Source organism: Doryrhamphus excisus, chromosome 12 (genome assembly GCF_030265055.1).
Source record: "Doryrhamphus excisus isolate RoL2022-K1 chromosome 12, RoL_Dexc_1.0, whole genome shotgun sequence".
Classification (NCBI taxonomy): Eukaryota; Metazoa; Chordata; class Actinopteri; order Syngnathiformes; family Syngnathidae; genus Doryrhamphus; species Doryrhamphus excisus.
Window position 1 is genome coordinate 12,117,602 of NC_080477.1, and position 26,718 is coordinate 12,144,319.

The 26,718-nt window shown below is 40.0% G+C and overlaps 1 protein-coding gene across 2 annotated transcripts in view; it reads left to right on the top strand.

Annotated features, from left to right (window-relative positions):
• cpne7 (copine VII) overlaps window positions 1–21,351 on the top strand; it is a 42,681-nt gene extending 21,330 nt beyond the window's left edge. For both annotated transcript variants that reach the window (XM_058088673.1, XM_058088676.1), the window contains 6 exons: window positions 329–462; window positions 6,594–6,648; window positions 9,423–9,474; window positions 10,325–10,458; window positions 10,908–11,144; window positions 14,124–21,351. In XM_058088673.1, coding sequence (XP_057944656.1) covers window positions 329–462; window positions 6,594–6,648; window positions 9,423–9,474; window positions 10,325–10,458; window positions 10,908–11,144; window positions 14,124–14,276 — 765 coding nt within the window. In that variant the 3' untranslated portion in view covers window positions 14,277–21,351. The remainder of the gene's footprint in view (window positions 1–328; window positions 463–6,593; window positions 6,649–9,422; window positions 9,475–10,324; window positions 10,459–10,907; window positions 11,145–14,123) is intronic.
• The last annotated feature ends 5,367 nt before the right edge of the window (window positions 21,352–26,718 follow it).

Sequence of the window (26,718 nt, forward strand, 5' to 3'; positions counted from 1 at the left end):
AGTTCTTACTGTAGGCAGCAACACGGATTGAGTTGAGCCTCCTTCAACTCGTGTCCTCTCTAGTTTGCCTTTTCAATCACCAGTTGGACTGCTGAAGCTATGAATATTAATGCTGACCACCGCTGCAGAAGATAAAATTTATCAGAATCAGAACGGCGCGGGCACTTGTTCTCAATCTGCGGGGGCGTATAAAGAGCAACTTCTTGGCGCTGAACACATAATTTATTCGGTATATTTCTGGATCACTGACACTAACTGACACGTTAGTTAAAGAAGAATAATTGTGTTTGACCTGTATGTTTTTTTTAAATGGGACCCTCTTTTACAGGTCGCCATCGACTTCACAGCTTCTAATGGAGACCCCAGGAACAGCTGTTCTTTGCATTACATCAACCCCTACCAGCCCAACGAGTACCTGAAGGCTCTGATAGCTGTGGGGGAGATCTGCCAAGACTATGACAGGTTTGTAACTCTTTTTTGTGTCACAGCAAAGATGCTTTGGTGCAGGGTTTGTGTGCCCTTTTGGCTTAGGACATTAAAGCTGGACGGTGATGGGTAGCTTACTTCCAAAATACAATACCAGTGGATTCTGTCAAGTGTCTCCAAAGTCTGGACTGAGGGGCATTTGTGGCTAACAGTTTGTTTTGCCAGTGGAATATTCTACAAATAATGTATTTGCTTTGTCATATTCCACGCAAAGTTGATAAATACATACTAGGCTATTTTTTTTCTCAAATTGTAGTTTACTAAGTGTTTACTAGGGATGAGTACACCACTATCTGTATCTGTATCTGTATCTGCTCACCATCTGTATCTGTACTCTGAATGGATGGAGCATAAACCAGAAGTAGGCCTGGGCTTAAATGTGTACATTATTTTTAATCGGAAATTGACATGGATTGATCAGAAGTTACTACGTGTATTGTTTGTTATTCAGGTATATGTGTACAGTGTGTGTGTGTGTGAGCTGTGTGAAGTTGTTGATTCATGCAAAAAGTCAACTAATTTTATTGACAGCATTTTTCTCAAAAGCATTCAGTACTACAAGCAGTTTTCCAACTGACTTTATAACCAGCAAGCAAGCAGACGAAAAAACCCTACCATCAGTGACTGATGCACGATCGTTCTCGCTGTCTTGTTAAAAACACCATGTATTTGATGAAAATAAAATTGCAAGGTGCTTACAGCAAAATATTAAGAGGGGAGTAATATTTTAGCCCATTTACGCCAGCCAGATGCACTGTTGTGGCAATTCAATGCAGGTCTGCACAGCGTGTTACGGAGCAAGTTTACCCAGTAACTTTAGATATAAACCAAAATAGACGCCAGCTGAAAGAAAACCTAATAAAGTGGAGGCATTGTGACAACAATGCTGAGCCCAATTGCAACTTGTACGTGAATGAGGCACCGCTGAGGTCCTCTGTAGAGTTGGTCTCAAGAGAGGCGGTTGACTGGCCAATCACGGAGTGAATACATCATTTGTTAAATGCATTATCCGTAACGGATACTCATTTATAACGAGTATCCTGCTCAATCTTAATAAATATTTATTCTAATGCAGAGGTATTCCCAGGCCAGTTATGAGACATAGTCTGCTTCCAATTTGTTCCGGGTCTTCTCCGAGGCCTCCTACCCCCTACCTGGGTGAACATCCTGAACAGATGCCCAAGCCACTTCATCTGACTCCTCTCAATGTGGAGGAGCAGCAGTTCTACTCTGAATTCTCCCGGGTGACAGTGCTTCTCACATTTCCTCTAAATGAGAACCCAGCCACCATATGGAGAAAACTAATTTTGACCACTTGTATTTACGACCTTTCTGTCACTTTGCAAAGTTCATGACCATAAGTGAGGGTAGGAACATATCGACTGGTAAATGGAGAGTTTGCCTTTTGCCTGAGCTCCCTCATCGCTGCAGAGGTCGCACCAATTTGCCTGTCAATCTCATATTCCAACCTTCCCTCACTCAGAACTGTCAACCAAGTCTAGACTCTTTATTTTGGTTCCCTGTGCAACACTAAAGCAAATAGTTGTGTCAAAGAGGACAGTGCAGTGTAGTACACAGGTGGAGAACATCAACAAGAACACCTTATTGTTAAATTTGTGCTCACCAGTTTTTCCAATTTCTACCACTATAATGACTTGCTGAGCACAATTCCTTTTAGGCAAATCCTTTTCTGGGGTCTCCAAAATTCCACACACATTTTCTTCTTTACACACATCAATCCATCTATCAGGGCATGGTTGTAAAAGGTATACTATACATATGCATTTCACAGAGTTTTGTCATGTCAATGTGATGCACACTTCCTTATATGGGCTGCAAATTGCCAGTATTCAGTAAATGTGGACCTACATATCCGGAAGTCCTCAGGAGTGCTTGGGAATGTAACCGGGGAGAGTGGCCATGCCTGAAAAAAGGCTGTAGGTGGACTAAATTAAACAGTTTGGGTCAGAAGCAGGAAATCCATGGAAATGCTGCATACAGAGGTGCAGAATCTGGAAGATCTAGAAGGTTTTATGTGTGGGTTATTGTGTGTCGCTACTCTATTGAAGTGCACAACTCAATACAAAGGGACGAAAATTTGCACAATAGGTCACCTTCTATTTGAATTTACTGCTTTTTAGAATTTCACTCCAATGTAAATATATCTGCCGTGTATATGTTGCACTGATTTGTTTGGTGAAATATTATATGTGTTATATGTTTCTAAATGTGTGTGGCTCTGCAAAAATGTTTATGCATGTGAACAATGTGAAAAATGTTCTAAAATTGAACTATTTTAGTATTATGGCAAAGCATGCTAAAGATAAGAGTGCTTTTTATAATGCCCAACAGCATGTCGTTGGTTAGATAGAAATCTGGTAATATGGATGGAAGTGTTTGTTGTTTGATTTGGATTAGGATGGATGCAGTTTTGGATACAGTGCTTTATTTTGCAAGATATATGAGGTATTTTGTAGTTTTTTTGTGTGGTGCCCCTTTGAATGTTACTCTTATTGTTAGTACGGTACTGCTAGTATAATTGGAGATCTGGGCAGCTGAAGTCAAGACTGCTGATATAAATATTCTGGACATGCTTCTTTCGTGATTTCATTTGGATTTTGGTCATTCCATTTTGAGAAACGATGTGAGCAAGAAGACATTTTGACCTTTAGATCAGCCACTGGCATTTAAATCCAGTTTTATTGGTACCTGCTTTGAAATGATTTCTCTGACATTTAGTGGTTCATTGTAGCATAACTATTATACTCTATTGGAAACAAGTGCAATTTTTTCTGTAATGTGAGCTCACTTCTTGTCAGATTTTTATTGGCCCACAAAAGACATTAAGCTGGGAGGGAGTGGGGGCATATGGCAGATCAACAACCTGTGTGATTATTAAATATATCAAACGGGTGGACGGTTACCATGTAGTAAAATGTGGCTGAGCAGTGTAGCCAATGTTCAGTACAAATAAATGCATTTATTATATTTGGAGCCATTGAACATTGAATGTTTCACTTCAGTGTCCTTGACAGCTGAAAGGAATAACACTTTAAACCAAATGAAAATGGACTACTTTCACTAGTGCAGAATGACTCTTTATAATACAGCAACCAAAACTGTATGTCAGTGTCACTTACAATAAATTGGTAATAAGGAGGATACAGTACGTGGTGTCTTTGAATGCATCGGACTCATAATGGCTCGGTTAAAGTGTGATGCAAATGTTGTGCTACTAGTGTTGGGTAAATAGTGTGCTATTTTTTTTTAGATTGATTTACTTTCAGTTCATTTGGAGCCGTCAATATATACAAATATTCATAGTTCTGTCCTGTCTTATATTTCATCTATTTTCTATACAGCTTATCCTCACTAGGATTGTGGGGGCATGCTGGAGCCTATCCCAGCTGTCTGTCTGGCGAGAGGCGGGGTACACCCTGGTCTGGTCGCCAGCCAATCCCAGGGCACATATAGACAAACAACCATTCACACTCACACACCTATGGACAATTTGGAGTCGCCAATTAACCTAGCATGTTTTTTTTGGAATGTGGGAGGAAACCCACACACGGGGAGATACCCGAGCGTAGAATCAAACCCAGGTTGCCTAGCTGTGTGGTCAATAAAATACAGTAAAATGTGCATTTCAGACATAGTTGCAAATTGTGATTAATCATGATTAATTACATTGAAAATAGTGATTAATTCGATTACATTTTTTTATCATTTCACAGCTCTACTTATTTTGTATTTTCTACTTTGGGTGAAAGGCGGGGTACACCCTGGACTGGTCGCCAGCCAATCACAGGGCACATATAGACAAACAACCATTCACACTCACATTCATACCTATGGACAATTTGGAGTCACCAATTCACATCCATCCATCCATCCATCCATCCACGAGGGTCACAGGTTTATGATGCAGCCTTGTTTAGTCTTTATCTGGACGTCTTAAGCCGTGAGTGAGTAAATCTGTAAATACATTGTTTTTGGGTTGTTACCTGGTCTCTGAAAGCTGTGTGAATGCAAACTATGAGTTGTTGTGACAATGTGTCCAGTATACATTATATACGTCGTACGTTCCCATCAGTGTGGTGTGCTATGTGTGCGTTACTGTTTTTCATGAACTGCACAGATGTGACTCCATGTGTTTCCTCGTGTATCTATAAGGTTTGTTTCCCAGCATCTGTTGCTGCAATGCTTTCTCAGCTTTGCTTGGATACTAGACTCATTACCCTGCATAACACACACGCACAACACATGCTGAAATGTAACACAACAGGAAGTGGAATCTGTAAACTGTGAACTTCTGTTTTAGCTTCAAATAAGATTTTGAACTGCATGTTGCAAATAATGATTGAAATAAAAACAAATATCAGCTATCAGCAGCTTGTCATTTAAAGGGAAATAATTCATCACATGACCTGTTTTAGAAGAAGACCTCCTCATCTGTTGAAACTAAGCCAGCTGAGGATTAACATCATCTTGTGATTTATGCAGATCCTCCTATTGAATATCAGGGTAGGACTGTCTGGCTAATTATAGCAAGCCAGAGATAAGACTGGAGACAGTGACTACTTTCCCCATTTAGCTTCAACTTGGTGTGTTTACATGGAAACATGGGCATCGTACACGCTGTGAAGAGTGTAGGCAGCCCTTCCTTGCAAAATTGAAATTGTTAGTCAGGTACAAAACGTGGGCAAGCAAACCTTTTAGCCTTTAGTGAATAGAGGTGATGTGGGTTTTTCGAGTCCTTACAGAGGAGTGCATGATGGAGCTAACATGACAAGCTTTTGTCTGTGTGGGCAAATGCTCCTTTACCTCGCTGAGAGTGCTATTATGCTCCACGTGCTGACAAAGTGGGATAAAAAAGACTGGTGTGCACATCACAGCAAAAGCCCCTATACTGTATAATGGAAATGATTTGTCAGAAGTGGTCACACACACATACAGTATACAGTAGATGGAGTACATAGACATCTGTAGAACATGTTAGATCATTAGAGGTATCTGTTTGGAACATTGTTAGTAGAGATATGTGATATAGTGAATCGGAAGAGAATCCCTTATCTTAGTTTAACATTACAGAAAACATCTCCGTCCTTATCAGTGATGTATGCTCATTCATGCTGTTGCTATTAGTAGCCAATGTGAATACGAGTTATGATATAGGGAACAGCCACTTTTTTGTTTTACTCCCTTGCCTCTCACGCTACCCGACACCTCCCCATGAGTTATTAATTTAACTCAGTGAGTGTGTTGCTAGGTGTGAAATACCGAGGTATGAAAATGTCTTCAATTTATTTAGGATAACCCCTTGAGATGCAGCATTTTGGTCTTCAATTGTGGTACGCACACAGATACAGAACATACATGCATACATAATATAAACATTAGCATACATAATAGACACAATAAACACGGAAAGACATTGCTCGACTGCTTCTACGGCCCCTCCACTCCACCCATCCATTACCAGCTCAGACACAAACACATTATCCATTTCAGTACAACACAGCATCAAGAGACAAAGCTACAACAGCAATTTGAAGTGAGATAACAAAATAAAAACAATATAAAAAGCAGGAACATCCTGTTCGTAAGTGGGGAAATAAATTTAATCTAAAGATCTAAAAAGAGGTACTAGGCTTTAAAGCGAAAGGAAAATTATTCCAACCAAATGCGACCTATTTCTTTATAGATTTTAGGGACTTTGAAAGATGAACTGGTCAATATATATTGACCAATATGACATATATTATATACCTCCTTGACTGATTACAGGATACCCATTTTCCATGAATAGCACATCATCTAAAGCGTACACACAAGGAAAAGAGTAGAGGATAAAGACTTAAAAGCTGGTCTCAGAAAAGAAGGTGCAGCTGCAGCCTGGGGGGACTGTGGGAGAAATTTCAAATTGTAATTCAGGCGTTTAACATTTATGAAATGCAAACAAGCAGGAGGTTTGACCTTGAAAATGTGAACAGATGGATAGTGAATATTTGAATTGAATAAGTTGACATTACTGTCCAAATATTGTACAGTGTACTCACTATATGATACTGTATCTGATTGATGACACTTTTTTATATTGTTTACAGTGATAAACGGTTTTCAGCTTTGGGGTTTGGTGCCAGAATCCCTCCAAATTATGAGGTGAGTTGTGTTCTTATACCGCTTTTCTTCTTCTGTATTTCTTTGACCTTGGCTTCACACAGCATTATGCAAGCTTTGTATTCTTCTGCATTTTCAAGTATCCAAGAAGTGCACATGTTGATTTCCATTTAAAAAAACCTTCGTAAGCCCACACTTAAAAATAAGTGTGTTGTTGATTTTCATTCATTAGACCCTTACCTTGAAAAAACAACCAATCCCGAAAAAGTAATGTATTCAGCTCAAACAATAGACCTGAGCGGTGATGCTCAATTTACATTCATTACTTTCCAGAACTCATAAAGTGCACTTTGACAACTGTAGGCCATTAGTGATGGCACCAGCCAATATGGTTTGGAGACAGAGAGAGGTGTGCACCGGTATGGGCAGATGCACACACACACACACACACACACACACACACACACACACACACACATACACAGGTCTTTTTATTTTGTGTGAGGACCAAGGTGTACCCCACTTCTTGCCTGAAGTCAGCCTGTGATAGGCTCCATCATAAACCCGTGACCGATAAGCAGCATAGAAAATTGATTAACGGGTGAAAAGTGACTAGTGTAGAAAACCACATAGTCATAGCGTCTTTGAATGAGGTTTTTTAAATTTATTCCAATCAGCTTTCTGTATTATTTATATTACAAATAAAAACAACGTTTTCTATATTTATTCTTATGCTTGACAATGCGTGATTTATGTAAAAAAAATACAGAAAATTTGCTTCAAAATGCATTTTTTTTAAACTAACTATAGGCCGTAATCCTTTTGTGAAATATTTCACATGAGAAAACAAGTTAAAATGAGCTAGCTCACAATGAACGTCATTGGGACACACCTAGTTCGACTATGAAACCCTCAAAAACCATCTAACAACGCTGCATCATTTGATACACATGCAGTGATCATGCATTAAGACATACACTGATGATAACACGTAATAGTTGTAGTATCTTGTCATATTTTGATGATTTAAAACACTACCCAAACTTCTTTCCTAGCTCGCATTGATACACATACTAATGCTAGTTCCATCAACAACAGCGGCATCGATATAGTGACAACACTTAGTATGTTGGCTCTCATTAGGATGGCTGTGTCTTCCAGCACAAGATGTGTGCTCCAGTCCTCAGGTAAAAAATGCTGATGGCAAACCAGCATTTTGTTGGGTCTTTGTAGCAAAATTATTATTATTGTCTGTGAATGATGCTGAGACAAGTGCTTAGCGAGGTGTTGTGTTAGTTTTTCATGTTAGCTGCTACAATAATTATATCGCTGTAGCTTGGTTAATACAAGTCAGTTATGTAAATGATCTCATGTCAGAAATCATTTAAGCTAATACACATTCACTGTGCTTGTACATGTAATTAAAACAATTAAATCACTTTCCTTCCAAAGGACAATGTTTTTCTCCTTGCATTATTTTCCCTCAACTTAAATTCTACTTTTTAATATTATTACCAGTATATTATCTCTTTTTTGTATATTCCAATGACTAAAAACAGGATTATGAGATTACACTCCCAAATGATTACCTCAGCATTGCAAGAAAAGCTCCAGTGAGACTAATTACTTTAATGATGCTGAGAGTCGGTCAGATTGAGGTAGTGTGCAATAATGCAGCGCCGTGGAACACCTGAACAAGCGACCATTACTGATGTCATTTGTCACACTTCTGCACTACTGATGCTATTAGTCACATCTGTGCAGCGCATGAAAAAAGGACTGCAGATACTAAATGAAGCTCTGCAGGATTTATTATAATAGTTTCCTCTCCTATCTGTGTATACATCGTTTTCATCAGTTAAGACAAGAAAGGAGAGGTGTTAGTTGTCTGTGTTGACATGGGGGGGCAGTTTCTCATTACTATTTCAAAAGGTTGTAGCTTTAAAATGGTAATAGATAAATGCATACTGTAAATGGGGAAAAATTGGCATTTATTAAATTGTCAGCGCCCTGTCTCCACAATACCTAACAAGATCATCAAAATTACCCACTTTTCATACTCCACGGATATCATCATCATCATTTACAGTGAAACACCCCTGCTACTTTTATCGCTATTAGAAGTGTATTTCCTTCAATATTTTTTAAAAGTTTTAAACTGGTATTGGTACATATTTGTATATTTGCCTGTTTTAGCATTATATACTGACTTGCAATTTCCAGTGGGATGACAAGCTCGTTGTGTGTGCACTGATAGCTCGTAATTGGCTCAGGTTCTCAATTATTTCCTGTCCCCACTGGGAGATAGAAATACAACCAACTACGGAGCAGTCACGCACACAAGCGTATTCATGAGTCAACCTGCATGCTGAGTATGACAGATTTATACAAGTTGCCAGGTCACCACTATTATTGAAAGTCTTCCATGCCTTCCACGCACCCCTTAACAGTTCACCGCAACCCCCACAGGAAGGGGGTCCACTCCACTATTTCAGAAGCACTGCCCTAACATAACAGGATGTTTGTCACTTGCAATGCCTTTGTGGAGTATTTTTTGGATGGAACACTATGATTCACATTTTACCAGCAAATTGCTCAGTCATAATCCTAATAGAGTTTTTACATTTCTAACTAGATTCTCATGAGGACCGGTAGTATTATTTCCTCATCAAACTGCAAATTGCTCTTGTAAGCAGCCTAAAAGAATTCATTAAGCCAAACGTTTGCTTGAATTGAAGTAAAACTGGCAACATTGCAATCTTGTTAAAGACATATGGAATTACTCTATTTATATACATATTATTATTTCTCCACAGGTGTCTCATGACTTTGCCATCAATTTCAATCCAGAAGATGATGAATGCGAAGGTATGAATAAATTGTTATGTAAATAATTTTCCGCTACTGTTTGAAAAACGGGCGGCACGGCGGTCGAGTGGTTAGCGCGCAGACCTCACAGCTAGGAGGACCACCCTTCGATTCCACCCTTGGCCATCTCTGTGTGGAGTTTGCATGTTCTCCGGTTTTCTCCGGGTACTCCCGTTTCCTCCCACATTCCAAAAACATGCTCAGTTAATTGGCGACTCCAAATTGTCCATAGGTATGAATGTGAGTGTGAATGGTTGTTTGTCTATATGTGCCCTGTGATTGGCTGGCGACCAGTCCAGGGTGTACCCCGCCTCTCGCCCAAAGACAGCTGGGATAGGCTCCAGCCCCCCCGCGACCCTCGTGAGGAAAAAGCGGTAGAAAATGAATGAATGAATGAATGTTTGAAAAACGAAAAGCTGTGGAGGTTGTTCAATTACTCAATTATTATTTTTTTTAATTGAATGGTGTACTAAACTCCTATTTTCATGGTAGCGTCTATTTAGCCAAATAATACTGGATTATCTCTCGAATTTTGACTTATATGAGTGAGTATACAACAAGCGGTGAAGATATTGTGTTTGCATGTGTTCTCCCTCTACTGCAACGGGGCAAGTCACCATTACGTTTAACTTCCTTCATTAATGTCATTATTGTATGCGGGTTTGCGTCTCTTGTGGGTTTTGCCCTCGTATGATTGAAAAACACTGCGTTCCCTTTGAAACCTTGTGACAATACAGTGAATGCATCATGCGACAGCCCCCACTTTTCACCTTCTTGTTGGCAGTGACAGTTGCGGGGAAGTGTATGGATGTTTTGTCTAAGCATTGCACGTGTCGCTGTGTTTGATCAGAGATCCAAGGAGTCGTTGAGGCATACCAGAACTGCCTACCTAAAATCCAGCTGTATGGCCCCACCAATGTTTCCCCCATCATTAACAGGATAGCCAAGCTGTCAGCCGGTGATGGCAACATTAAAGACGCCTCTGTGAGTTTCTCTCTCTCTCTCTCTCTCTCTCTCTCTCTCTGTACATATGGATGGATATTATTCAGCCTTTGTTGTTTTTGCCTCCCACTGAGTCCCTCAAGTATACAGCCTCTGGTTTAACTCACCGTTTCGTTAATGACGCCTAAGAAGAAACATTTTATTTTTTTAAAGCATACAATAATGCTATAATTTCATTTTTGCTGTGCAAACTACTGTATTTAAGGTGTATTTTGCGAGTCCAACAATGAAAATGAATACTCTTTAGTCTAATCTTCATAGATGTTTCAATCTCTGTGGAATTCTCTCTGTTTGTAGTCTGCTCTTTTCAGTCTATTTCAGATACCACTTAGTTAAGAGGACCCTTCACCTCGTAACCGTGCATAACCACATGCTGCTGTGTAATGAGGCTGATGGCAACGCTAATAGAAACACTCTCCATCTTCTCACAGCGTTACCACATCCTGCTTATCCTCACCGATGGCGTGGTGACGGATATGGCGGACACACGAGAAGCCATCGTGCGAGCCTCCTATCAGCCTCTCTCCATAATTATTGTCGGCGTAGGCAATGCAGATTTTACAGACATGCAGATCTTGGACGGTGATGACGGTGTCCTACGCTCACCGAAGGGCGAGCCGGTCCTGAGGGATATTGTGCAGTTTGTGCCCTTCAGGGACTTCAAGACGGTTAGTTAACTCAGCCAATGACTTAATGTTTTCTTGGACGTGGGTTTGTCTTTTCATGAATATATGAGCTATCCTACAATATTTTCCTTCTCTCCACCATTGGAGAGTCTGACAGCTTATCTCATCATGGTCTAAACCTGGAAAACTCTCCATTTCAGTTTACACATTTTCAGCCTGCAGGCTACAGGGTGGGGGTACTTTTAAAATGAAAAGTCCCAAAGATCTCCCCACTACTATAAACACTGAAAATATATTTATAAAGTGTAATATATTTACTATATTATATATAATATAATATATAAATATTATGGACGTTGTACATGCACAGTATATCGGGGGTGCACACAAGTTTTCAGCATGCAAGTTACAAGTCGACATGACCTATTTCTATATAACATGTTTACAAAATAAATTTACAAAAGGGGGGGCGGTATGGTGGTCGAGTGGTTAGCGTGCAGACCTCACAGCTAGGAGACGAGGGTTCAATTCCACCCTCTCTGTGTGGAGTTTGCATGTTCTTCACATTCCAAAAACATGCTAGGTTAATTGCCGACTCCATAGGTTGGAGTCCATAGGTTGAATGTGAGTGTGAATGGTTGTTTGTCTCTATGTGCTCTGTGATTGGCTGGCGACCAGTCCAGGGTGTACCCCGCCTCTTGCCCAAAGACAGCTGGGATAGGCTCCAGCACACCTGTGACCCTCGTGAGGAAAAAGCGGTAGAAAATGAATGAATGAATTTACAAAAACACATTTCTAAAGTGGTAGAAAAATCCATCAAACCTTTTTTTTTACGTAACTAGCTGCTACAAATGAACAGATAACTTTTGTTATATATAGGCATCTTACCATTGAGTTAGTCTATCCATAATCAGAAACATAAATATGAAAGTCGCATCTCCGTGTGGAGCTTGAGACGTCTATTCTTGGCTGTGAGGGAGCACCAGGAAATCAGGAGGGGAGCTTGCGATCGACATAATGAGCACCTCTGTTCTAGGTTATTGGGACACCGCTCATTAGGTTTGGGTATCTTTTAGCTCTGGGGTGTCCATGCTTTTTCCACATACTGAAAATCAAAGGATGTGGGGGGTCACTTTTTATATTCATCCTTACATCACTGTATTGACACCAATAAACTACACACGGCAGATGTCTTATACACAATTCATGACAATTCTCATCACATCACATCACACAATACGGGGTGGCACACTGGAGTACAGATTGCACCTCTACTCTCAACATCAGAACACGGCATACTGATTTCACTTATTAGTGAAATCAAAACAAATCCAAACAAAAGCATGAAAATACAACAGTAGGCTTATCTGTAAAGTACATATTAAGGTATATTACAACAACTTACACTACAACTTACTACCATACCAAGTAACGTCAAAGCAGAATTGAAGGAAATAAATTCAGGTATTTCCCAAAGCTTGTCAAAATTCACGACACAAAGTCTCTTTAAAGCTGTCGGACTGATACGTAATATCATGTGAAGGAGCGTCAGTCATCACCATGGTTACAGCCCCAACCGCAGCAGAAACTCTATGTAGGCTATGGCGTTATTTGATTAGTAAAATACCTTTGGTACTGACAACATATTTGATGTGGAAACAGCAACATTGTTATGATCACTCAACCGAGAAATGTAGTTCAACTAGTAGCTGACATTGATCCTACACAGTACACTCTCTAGCTTCACCTGACAATGGCAATTGAACAACGAGGTTGCCAACTCCAGTTACAAATCATCATCTAACTCAGGGGTCTCAAACTCAATTTACTTGGGGGCCACTGGAGCTTGGGTCTGGGTGAGACTGGGCCGCATCAGGTTTTCAAAAAAAAAATGCATTTATTAAAAACACATTTTTTTTAAAAACTTCGCTTTGGTTCCAATTTTCTACAAGAAAAGCTCTGATAAAACATTCCACTGTTCTCAAATATCTTAATTTTTATTTTTCTACACAAAATAAGATGAAAAATAAATAAACAAATCAAGAATAAAGAAAATCAATCAATCAGTAATAAATAAATAAATATAATAATAATAATAAAATGGCAAATAATAAAAACTTAAGAAACCACATATACATAGTTGGTGGGTAGACAAATTATTTTTTCAGATTAAAATGAACAAAGCATTATTAGAGCCCTGTAGACATGACAAAACACGACTATAGTCACATTTATACTCTTTTTATTTACAACATATTGCGCAACTGCAGGGTCTTGAGACACATGCTAACTCGCAAACTAGAGAGCTAGCGACCTAAACGGTAGCCTTCAAGTTATTTTCTTTAAACTTAAATAGCCAAAAACGTACCACTTCCACACGGATAGGGAGGATAACTATTAACAGTTATTTAACCTTTAACATGAACATTAATCAAACGTAATAATTTTTTCTGGGTACATGATACCATACAGCATCCATATCAAACTTGCACGGGCCGCACTAACATTAAACTTTCATATCAAGGCGGAGTCCTCAAACTAGTGTTCGGCTGCGTGTTTTAGACCCCTGATCTAACTTAACAATACCGGTAGTTACCCGTTTTTGGTCATTTTTTTTATTAGGATTAGGGGTCGACCAATGATGACAAATTATTCACATACAGCAAATAGTGAAGATTAATAATATGTTGATGTGAGATTGATAGTGTGTTTCTGTCTGAGCATTATAGCAAAATGGCCGTCATCTGTGCAAGTGAAAAACTAACACCAAGGATAAAACCTTCCCAACAGTTGACTTTGGTATCAGCAGTAGTTACTATACCCCATTTTTGCCGTGTTTTATTTCCACTAAAGTAATAATAATGACTACTTCAGCATCAAAATGAGGCACTGATATCTAATTTGTGTTTTGGTCTGGTTACCAGCGTTTACATTGGCAATGAGTCCTGATATTTATCCCTACTGCTCAGCAGTAGAATAAATGAACAAATGTCTCACGATTATTCAATACCTGTGTCGCAGGCTTCACCGGCAGCCTTAGCCAAATGTGTCCTGGCAGAGGTGCCCAAGCAGGTGGTGGAGTACTACAGTCATAAGGCCATCCCACCTATGTGTCCAGTGAGGGACTTGTCCACACCCATCCTCAGCCCGGTTGCCACCAGCCCAACAGAGTAGCGACACTAAACCCATTCCCGGGGACCCAGCTGTAACCGCGGCTTCTGTTCTACAAACTGACATCCAGCTTGGAGGATGAGTTGAGAGAAAAGTCCTAAACATCTTCTTAGCCGTCTATTCCAATTCTACAAAAAAAGATTCTGGAAAATTCATCAGGAAGTGCTCTGTTCAGTGTGGATTCAGCACATCTCCCTGGCTTTACAAATGAACCATCCCAGCTGTATCAGCATCTGAAGGATTATATATCTTTGCCTTGACTGTGTGCATGCCAGCCAATCTGTCGCCCATTAATCACAGACGGAGAGGACTGATATTCCTTCACTGACTGGAAAATTCAGACTCTTATTTTGTCTCATTTGTTTTCATTCCTGCAAGTGTCTGTTTAACGATGTATTGCAAAGAGTAACACAGGCAACCGGTCCCTGATAAATTCATCACAAGGGTCTAAATGAAAGGTGATACATTTTCAATTTGGGGTGTGCTGCATTGAATTGTTATCACATGGTTGGTGTGCAGGGTTTGACCCCTTTAAGGATACGTTGTATTGCTCAAATCTTTATCAAGATGACATGGGGTGCGGTTTTCCGGTTGCACTGCTTCATGGCATCTGGAAAACAGGATGGTTAGACAATTTGTTTGTTGTTACTGTTTACACATGGATTATTAGCTATGATCCATAACTGAGCACCAGAGATAAATGTTTATATGAGCAGAGGATCACATTTACGGAGAAATGTATTTCATAGTGTTTCAAACTGTTTACGCTAGATATTCTTGATTGAGGCGGCACGGCGGAGGAGTGGTTGGCGTGCAGACCTCACAGCTAGGAGACCAGGGTTCAATTCCACCCTCAGCCATCTCTGTGTGGAGTTTGCATGTTCTCCCTGTGCATGCGTGGGTTTTCTCCGGGTACTCCGGTTTCCTCCCACATTCCAAAAACATGCTAGGTTAATTGGCGACTCCAAATTGTCCATAGGTATAAAAGTGAGTGTGAATGGTTGTTTGTCTATATGTGCCCTGTGATTGGCTGGCGACCAGTCCAGGGTGTACCCCGCCTCTCCCCCGAAGACAGCTGGGATAGGCTCCAGCAACCCCGCGACCCTCGTGAGGAAAAAGCGGTAGAAAATGAATGAATGAATGAATGAAATTCTTGATTGAATGATTTTCCTCAGTCAACAGACATTAAGAAGTAAATAGTGACAGATGAATTCGATATTTTGGGAAGCTTGACTGGTTTGATGGCTGATACACGCCACTGCAGAGGCGACATATCATAAACGTGTCTATGGAGTGACTGCCTCAACATCAAGTCATTTTATTTGACTGAAGATGTGGGAAAAAAGTATCTTTCAAGAAGACATTGAGGCCAATTGAAAGTCCTGCCTTGCCTTTCCTAACATAGAACCACTATCATGTCATCACCAAAAGCAAGGCAGAGCGCTGTTGTTGAATGCACAGCTTGTCACATATCATGACGTCACTTCCAAGCCACAGAGGAAATAAGAACAAAATCGATTCTTATTATTAACCATTATTCACCATTCTTATGGGTCTCCAGACCTTGATCGGGAGTGCAGGGAGCTAGCTTCCTCTGCCGCTCCAAGGCCGAGTGGGGTTTGTAATGTCTTGCCTTCAGGGATAATGCATTTCTTCCCTTTCCTTACTGTCTTGTGTAGTTTTATGGGTGAGGTCTTTATTTCATCATATGACATGCGCCAAGCTGTTCCCTGTACCACTCCATCACAAACTGGTGCCTAGTCATGGACGGAAGTCAAGGCAGTTTATAGGGAGATTTAAGTGAAACATGTCACAGATGTGTCATTAAGAAACCTGTGAAAAAAATTAAATACATCACCTTTAAATTGTGTTTTTAGGTGATAAAACACAAACCATTTTTAGAGTCGGAAAAACAATAATAGCATCCAGTTTATGATATGTTTTTCAAGCATCTCCGATAAGATGTGACATCACTTCATGTTTAGGGGATAGTTTGGATTTTTTGACATGACATTGTATGACATCCCCATCAGCAGTGTAGTCCATCAATAGTTACTTACCTCATACTTGGTCTCGTGAATGCAGTTTTACTCAAATTTTGGTGATGAGAAATGTTCCTGTAAAGAGTTTGGCTTTTTTAAACAATATGCTTTAGAAAGGGGAATACATTTGCCTCCTCGAAAAAAATCCGACCTCTCAAATTGCTTGGTTTTACTTTCGCTGCCATCTTGTTTACATATGTGTTCCATTGCGGATGAAGATGTGTGGGTCGCAGCTATTTTCATTACATACAGTACAATGGACAGCCGATAGCATGAATTAATATCAGCAAAAATAAAGCTGAGTGATTTGTATGAGGTCCGATTTTGTTTTTGTCAGTTAAATGTATTACTCTTTCAAACATATTTTTTGAAACTTTTTGTAACTTGGGTTACCCGTTTCTCCTCACCAAAATCCAACGGGGTAAGTAACCGTTGATGGACTACACTGCTGATGGAGATGTCATACAACTTCATGTCAAAAAAATAAAAACTATCCCTTTAAGTTAATCCTTTGGAACTGTCCAAAATTGTTCCCCCGTAACGGCTGCCATGAATGTCTTTATTTTTCAGCAACTTTCTATAATGTTTCACAGATTAGATTAATTGACAGCACACAGCCGTGCTGCAGCACAAACACAATTGGAGCTTCCATCTTAATTTGTTGTAATGTATTATTCAAATGGTAATCCTATACTGTAAGAAAGACAACTAAAAATTGGAGTACATTGTCAAATATTATATCTTAGTATTTTGCACGACATTCACTCAGACCTTGACAGCATATACTACCAAGCAGCACCTCTGGGATTGAACCAGAAACTCTGATTACAATATGACATGTATACCTCTTCAAGCGTGACGCACAAAAATTCTAATGTACTTGAATCATCCAAACTTTTTCAGTGTTAATAAGACTGATCTTGTGAAATGAACTAATTTTCCATCCAAATTGAAATTCTGTTTGCAGTGAAATAAGAAGCTGACCCTCTGTTAATGCTATTTTTTTTTTTTATTTGCCATTCCACTATTGAGCATTCTGGTTTTAAATTGAAGTCTAACAACATACTATCATGAAGATATAATATTTCATTGAAAAAGCAAAGCACATATTTGTGTAAAACTGACTTATTTGTGGGTGGAGATTTTTTGGCAGCCATTTGTCATGCAACGGATATGTATTTGTAGTGGGCATTGTGTATATAATACAGTATGTTCCACATACACATAACTTAATTATAAATAATCATAATGTATTATGTTTATGTATCATCAATAATAAATATTTTGATTAATTAATAACAATATAAATAGTATTAATATGTATTTTAAAGTAAACTTTGGAAATGTACAATATATTGGTCTTGGGTTGTTGAAGCACAACATGTTTTGGTGGAAAATAGCTCCGTTCCGAAGTACGATAGTACTTAACTTTTGGTATGATTTCCCAATATATTCTGAAGAAACAGTTTGCCAGCGGTGGCTGCACACACAGACACACACACACACAAACACACAAACAAATGAAGCCTAACGTTGTGTGGTCTGGCTGGATAGCTTATATTTATTTTATTCACAAAGTGTTCTGGTAATTGCTTTCCATACCTGCTGGGCGCTTGCACTTTTTCTTTTGTTTATACGGTGCATGTTTGCTTAAAAAGTCAACTTGGCCGGAAACCAAGCTACCACTGTATTTACAGCAATTGCTCTCAAACACACACATCTTGGAGGCACAAATATTACCACGACTTTGATTTGTCCTCTGGCTAGCTCCCCCAGCTCTCCCACTATTGACTGATGGATGCGCGTCACACACACACACACACACACACACACACAACCATGCAGCATGGTTGGAATGTCTGAACTGCTTTGAACAAGCAAAGTGGTAGAGGAAAGGACTGTCACTGTGGATCACACAGCGAGGACTATTGATCCAGTGGACCAAGATATGGACTTGTACCAATGTAAATGATCCTGGAGGGAGTTTGGACCTTGTAACACACAAAAAAAAACACCTTCATGTAACTGCAACGGGATGCAAAAAAAAAAATGGAAAGAAAACAGCACAGCTGGAGTACACAGCAATCACAATTTAGGGAAAGAGCTTGTCTTGTGTGCATCATGAATAATCATCTCAGCATGTCAGCTGCCCTTGTGCAAAAACTGTCATTCATTTCCACAGTGTGTCACTTCCAAATGATAGCTATAATCGCAGAGAGATGAAGACTATTTTAAAGCATTTTATCTCAAAAAGCAGCTTGTGCTTTCCCATAAACACATAGAGTCGACTCAATGGCGATGAATTGCAAACATTCACAAATATTCTGTATCTTTTGTGACTAAATCAGTTGAGTACAGTGAAATCAAAGACAATCCTGTTCAACCAGGATACTGTTCAACCTCTGATTTGGTCAGACTTGGAAACATTTTTTGTCAGTAGGAAATGATGAATAATAAAAATGTCAGATAATGTGAATAATCAATAATGGGATGATCAATGTTTTTGCAGATAACAATGTCTGTGTGTGAGTAAATGCACGGTACGCTACAGAGCAACAAGCTCAGTATGTCTGCAGTCTGGAATTATTTCCAAGTTTCACCTTTAGATTGAAAATATGCAATTTTCAATGACTATAAAATTGAATCACTCAGAGTCACACAGTTTCATCAAAATGCTCCTCAGTGGCAAAGCTCCAGGGGTGGACGAGTTTCGCCCTGAATTTCTCAAGGCTCTGGATGTTGAGAGACTGTCTTGGCTGACACGTCTCTTCAACATTGCACGGAAGTCGGAAACAGAACTTTTGGATTGGCAGACCGGGGTGGTGGTCCCCCTCTTTCAACTACAAGGGGATCACACTCCTTGACCTCCCTGGAAAACTCTTTTCCAGGGTGCTGGAGAGAAGTGTACGACCATTGGTCGAACCTATGCTCCAAGAGGTTCAATGCGGTTTTTGTCCCGGAACACTGGACCAGCTCTATAACCTCGCGAGGGTGTAGGAGGATGCATGGGAGTTTGCCCAATCGGTCTACATCCATGCGCTTTGTGGACTTGGAAAAGGCATTCGCCCGTGTCCCTCATGGCAATCTTTAGGGGGTGCTCCGGGAGTAAGGGATTGCTGGTGAGCTACTATGTGCCATTCGGTTCTTGTACAAACGGGGCAGGAGCTTGGTTCACATTGCCAGCAGTAAGTCAAGCCTGTTTCTGGTAAACGTTGGCCTCCGCCAAGGCTGCCCTTTGTCACAGATTCTGTTCACAATTATCATGGACAGAATTTGTAGGTGCAGCCAAAGCCTTCGAGGGACTCTGGTTCAGGGGCCTTAGGATCTCATCTCTGCTATTTGCGGACAATGTGGTCCTGATGGCCTCTTCGGGCTGTGACCTTCAGCGTTTACTAGGGTGGTTTGCATCTGAGTGTGAAGCTTCTGGGATGAGACTCAGCACCTCCAAATCCGGGGGCATGGTTCTCAGTCGGAAAAGGGTGGAGTGGTCCCTTCGGGTTTTGAATGAGATCCTGCCCCAGGTGGAGGAGTTTAAGTATCTTGGGGTCTTGTTCACGACTGAAGGAAGGGGGGTGAGGTTGACAGATGGATTGGCGCGGCGCCTGCAGTAATGTGGTCGCTGGACTGGACTATCGTGGTGAAAAGAGAGCTAAGCCGGAAGGCAAAACGCTCAATTTACCGGTCGATCTACGTATGTTGCGACCCTCACCTTTGGTCATGAGCTCTGGGTCATGACCAAAAGAACGAGATAACGGATCCAAGCGGCTGAAATTAGTTTCCTCTGTCGGGTAGCAGGACTCAACTCAGTCATCCGGGAGGGGCTCAGAGTAGAGGAGCCAGTTGAGGTGGCTTGGCCATCTAGTCCAGATACCTCCCAGACACCACCCTGGTGAGGTGTTCTGGGATTGTCTCACAGCTGGCCTGGGAATGTCTTGGTGTCCTCCCGGTGAAGCTGGAGATGACTGGAGATGACCGGGGACCAGGAAGTCTGGTCTTCTGTACTGAGTTCTTCATTTCTAAACACCCCTTTGATGTGGCTCTGAATACACACAAAAAACCCAAAGAAGAATCCAAAAGCACAGAGGTACTTCTTTGATGCTTGCTGAACTGCTCTTGTGAGTTACAGTGAACTGCAAAATATTACAGCACATTATATTTGATATTCCATTCTGTCAGAATTGTATTTGAATACAATTTTGTCATTTCAAACATCAATACAAAAACCTGCACTGTGGGTATTGTATGAAATATAACTTATATTTAATGTTACATGGATATTTGTGTTACACAAGATGCTCTGGACTTTATTGCCTCACCAGAATGGTCCTAATTTTAGATTTCTGGATGCATTCTCTGGCTTACTTATTATCAAAAGTGGCAATTTAAAGCCTTAAACTATGAAGTTGTGTGTCATTTTGTGCCACAGTAGAGCAAAGAAGGGTAAGGTGAAACAGAGACAGAGGCAATAAAACGGCATTGCACAACTGTGGATTAAAAGAAAGCTGGAGTGATTCCGATGAGCTGCTTAGTTGCTCTTATCTAGCCCTCCATACGTGTTAGAGTAAATGAGCAAGTCATAGGTTCTTAACCATTTGGAAGCATTTCTCATTATGACCTTTCATTCTCCTCCACCCCCACCTACTATTACTCAGAACAAGGTTTACAGCCCATTGCAGTAATATGCTACATTCCATGTGTCTAAGAAGGGACTCATGTATTATTAGTGAAAACATCTTTTCTTAAGAAAAATGGTAAAAAGGGACTTAGTGCATGCTTGCTTGATTTGTTGACCTGTGCTCTGTTGTCTCTTCTTTTGACAAGATGAAACGTGTGTGTGATTGGCAAAGCCTGCATTTACACAAATGATGTTATTGTAGTTCCTTTATCTTGCAGTTATGTAAATAAACTTGACACTTTGGAAAGAACTGCGACTCATCATATGGACTACTAATTCATATCCAGTGGCGGGTGGCTCATTTTGTACCAGGGCCTTCATTCGGACTTATAGGGGACCTATTATGCTAATTCTTCCACCCTTTGTATTGAATTGTGGACTTCTATAGAGCTGCTACACATGATAACCAGCAAGGAAAGCTTTATAGATCTTCCAGAATTTGCACCTATTCCTCGTCTATTTCTTTGGATTTTGTGATCCTGTGAAAATGGTCTGTTTTAATTTATTCTTTACAATGCCTATAACTTTATAGGCATTGATAAACGGTATAGGAGTTGATAACAAACAGCGATTTTTCTTTTTAAAATGCGTACTTTTAACATACAACCATATGTGTTGGATCCCAAAATTGATATGGAAGTCGAGATTGGACAGTCTGAAGATTCTCAAGAAAAGAGGTTACATTAAGACATCTCTCAATGGTAAGTAGCTTTAGAAATCAGAAATCACAGGAGGTTATTACTCAATGTAACAGTCTGACACACGGTAACGTCATTTAACTTCACACACTGGTGACTTTGAGTGTTAGGGAATAGGCTTCAAAGATCAGCTGAACAAAAATACTGACCCGATTAAAACCTGGTTAAAAAAAAAACAGAACCATTGCTCGTAGTGGGTATGTGACATGGGCCAGCACTGCAGTTTCTGAAGGCACTGAGTGGATTACATTGGCATGGCAACGCATAGAAGCTGAATTCTGATTGGATGAAAACATGGAACATACACATGAATGTACGAAGACACACAACTAAATGAAGATAATAGATTGTCATAGAACAAATACTACAATTTAAGCTGTAAATGTAGGTCAGTGTTTGTGAACGACCTTACTGGCCCTGAGTGCACATACCTAAGTCCATACCTAAGAGTGAATGTATACATACAGTATATGCTAGGTATTTTCTTTTTTAAGATTCAGATGCTACTGATGTGGTACATTGATGAGATGTGAACAAAGATGATGTGAAGTTTCTGCTCTCAGGTGAACAATGGCCGTTTTTGCTTTGTTCTGGTGATGATGATGTGAACACTTAGTGGATGGCATGAAGGACTGAGCCTCGTCTTTAATTCCTTCAGACAGCTCCTTTCATTTAACAACTATTGTTGAGGGCACTGAAAAATGGTTGTTTCCATGGTGACACCTACTTGTGGAGAGGCTGTCATTTTGTCAGATTCAGGGACACAAATATGGGATGTGGTGTGGAGCACAGGGGAACTGAAAACGTAGGTTTTAAATGTGATGGCTTCAGAGGTTTGCGAGGCCACTGATTTTCCGCAAGGCAACGTGACACAGGTGAGCGCCTGGATCAATTTGAACCCCCTCACCCTCAGCCTGTCTGTTATTGTGCTGTTTGTGTCTGGTTGGACTGATTAATGGACACAATTAAACACGGCTTAGGGATTGTTACGTGCAGTAAAACCCAACATAGGTGTGCTCTCTTACTCACGGCTACTACACAGGAAAATGACCAATATGCGCTCCGATGTACATAAACATGCAATCTCACCTTTTTATGTATGTGAGTGTTACTTACAGGTATGTGGGGGTGTGGCTTGCATGCTCTGAGCATCTCTTTTGTGTTGTTTATGCTAGGAGTTCAGTTCGCGCCAAAGATTATGTAATTATGCACCACCTCAACTTTTTTTTTTCTTTTAATTGTGGTAATTGTTTTAATTCTGTAAAGCACTTTGTGTCACATGTCTTTGCAGGAAAAGTGCTATACAAATAAAGTTGATTTGATTTGATTAGCGCGTGGTGGCTTGCTGTGGTGCCGAATTGATGTTCACTCGGCATGTTGCCATGTTGCCGTTATTCGGAGCCACTACGCGCCAATCACATAATCTTTGGTGCGAACTGGCACCAACTGGTGCCGGCCCAGTGGACTCCTAGCATCATTGGCACAACTTGGCTCGCACCATTACATTCCAGTGGATTCCAATAGGCCACATTTGGTTCCAATTGGTGGACACTTCTCGCCGATTGCTTGATGCAAATTTTTGCCGCCCTTACATGCCACCATGAGCCAGTTGGGAGGCAATTTGAGCCACTTAGTCACTAGGCACCTTATTGGCGACACTAGGCGCGAACTGGCACCTACTGGCGCCGGCCCAGTGGACTCCTAGCATTAACAATCAACCACTTTGTAATGCTCATTACTGCCACCTCCACGACTGCAGTCAAATTCCCAGTTGATGCTTTCAAAAGGGAACAAAACCACACTTGTCGCCGTTAACTTACTGAGTTCATAATTTTTTACATCTTGCATGCTGATTTCTCATAAATCCAAACAAAAACAGGAGGTGTATGTAAATGAGAAATGTGCTCCTAAGTCGATGGTTGCCTCTGTGTAATGAGGAAATGACTTATAGAAGGCGGAGAGTGGAATATCTCATCTGTAATTAGCTGTCTCCTCCTTCTCCCGAGGGAGCACAACACACCTTTGAAAAAACTTCCAGCTAAGCTCCTCTGATGTCTTTCACATGCTCCCTATCCTCCACTCTTTGTGAATGCTCCCCACTGCACTACAACTACCCACAAACACACTATGAGGTGAGATTACTATGCATGATAGTACTGTGTCACCGTTGTAGTGTATATTAAGAATATTAAACAGCTGCATTAAACCTCACAGTCAAGCCTGTAGCTCATACAAGTGATAAGCCAAAAACGTTTTTATTGCAAACAAGCATTAAGATGAAAAAAAGTTGTTCATCAGCTGATCCAAAGTTTAAGACCACAACCTTTCAAAGCCAAAATCTTGGCAAAAATGTGAATTCAATATCATTTTCTGTCAGGTATTCATACTGTTACTGGTACCGAGTGCAGTCCAATAACTATCGTGCAGCATCTGTGCGAGAAGGGCTTTAAGAATGAAATAAATGTCTTCAATTGTCTCCTTCAACATTCAACATTTTATTCTCTAATGACAAAAAAATGTAACCTTGGCAGTCCTGATGGTAGGGAATCAGGAACACCAACCACTTGTGTCTGATGTTTTCCTTGTTAGAAATTGTAAACAAAAATGTAGCTTTCCCTTACAGCCAAAGAAACACTTTCTGGGAGACATTGCTAACGCCCTAAACTGAGAAGCAGAGCTTGTGGGAGGGTATAGAGTCTATCTGGCTTACTGCACAAACCCATATAAGGAAGCCAGCCAATCTGTGACATCAGAAAATCGCCAGCGTTAGAGCGCCCCCTGAAACACAGCATTTTGAGCCATCCCAAAGTTCTTTCAGGGCTCACTTCCAAATGTGCAAACCTCCTTATCCAAAACTTTGGCATTGTTTAACTTGAGAATACAACATTCTAACTACAGTTATATGTCAGAAAAGTTGAAAAAGCATAATATGCCCCTGTAAATTCAACTGATCGTAAAATTTTGATCAGGAGTGTATATAAAAAAACACAAAATGACCATTATGTCTGAGATTAAAAAGCTCAACTCAGTCAGTTCATGTTATCTCTCTTATAAACTGCGAGGAATTATTACAAGGAGTCCATAGATTTTCAATGACAAAAGATGGCCGAGGTAACTGTGTTGAAAAGGTCAACTCAGAGGATTATTGTTCCATGTCAAAGCAGGAACTCTATTGATTTTAAACATATCGAACTGAACATCTGTTAGGAAGTTGAAGTCACATTGGTCAATGTTTTTTTTTTTTTTTGTCTGCTGAGAAAATCGTTTTCAAACTGTCAAAACAGGAAGTCTATTGAATTTAAATGAGTTGCGGTGAGATTTTAATGAGACGAGAGATGACCAGCTAGTACATTTTAAAAATCACCCGTTGCTGCATGTCCGAGCAAAGATCTTATTTATTAAAAAATAATTTAAAGTTTTTCAGTTTCTCATCGATAGCTACTCAGTCATGACTTCAGGTCAAGTCGACTGAGGTCATTGATTTTCTGTCAAGTTTGAATTAATTAAACTAATAACACAAGCTCAATCCATTAATTAATGTACTTATATACTTCTAATGTCTGAAGTAAAAATAAGCGTTAAAGGTGATGTCTGTCATGGCTGGGTATTGCAATTGGTTGTTAGCGTTCTAAAGTATTATATCCCACCTTCTTCCTGCTCCAGAACATGCAGGCCACACCTTACATGACACACATGCAGGAAAAGGTGATGTGAGCGTCTATGAGACTGAGTGTATGTATATACATGTATATAGTACATTTGAGGAGCTTCAACTGACTGAGGAAATAAAATAAAAATAGTCAATAAGACACAATAACATGCAAGACAATAAAACCACAGGCACTCACAATTGTACATAGTAAAAAAGTCCAATAGATAGGGAAATGAAAATATTAAAATGAAAAGTAAAACCATCAAACCCCTATTATGAAAAAATAAATTAATATATCTGCTTTGGATGTGCTCATAACACAAGCATTCTTCTTGTCCAATATTAATAAGCAGATAACAGTCTATGGAGCTGTTTGTATCACAACAATGTTTTTTTCATAAACCCAGTACAGTGAGGTTAGTTTTAGGGTGAAATCAGGTCTCTTCTTCCGGTTCTGGTTAAGACTGGTACGGCAGTCTTTTTGACCAACTGAAGGGTCATTGAAGACTTCTTAACTAACTTTAACTGTTAGTTAAAGTTATAATATTACAATACTCCAAGGTGGAAGTTATAAAAATATTTTATGTTTTTTGGCACCTGGTAGTGCAGAAAATTTGCTATTTTTTTAAGGTTTCATAGATGAAAAAATGCTGTTCTTGACAGATCCTGATCAAAGATGACGCCAAGGGTCCTCACTGTAATGTTGGGGACAACAGCAATGTTACCTCAGTCTCTGAGGTGCGGGGAACCAAAGACTATGATTTCAGTTTTATCAGAATTTAATAGTAAAAAAGGCCATACAGCTCATAATATCTTCAAGACACGCCAGGAGTTTGGACTGGTGACAAGTTTCATTAGATTTCATTGATAATAGAGGGTCGGAGCATGGAACCCTGTAGGATTCCATGACTGACCTTCATGTGTATAGAGTCTTGTTTTACCAATTGACAGAAACTTCAGTAAAATCTGACAAATACGACTTAAACGACCTTTAATACTGAGGGCATGTTCTTATCTCTGAATGTGGTGGTCAAATCAGGTCGTAACTTTTACACGTGCTGTGGCACGTCCTAAATCCTGATTGAAAGTCCTGAAATAGATGATTGTTTCGAAGGAAATCTCGTAAGTGTTTGGAAAATGCTTTCTCTACGATCTCGTACAAATGGAAGGTTGGATATTGGTTTGTCCACAAAGACGTGTGGATCAAGGTTAGGGTTCTTTGGAAGCGGTTTGATTACAGCCACTTTGACTGATTGTGGTACATAGCCTGTCCTGTGGTGACGTATTGATTATCAGTGCTGGTGTTAACCAGTGAAAGAGCAGAATAAACTGTAGAGGCTAACTTAGAAGAGTTGATGGGGCAAAAACTGTTGAGATG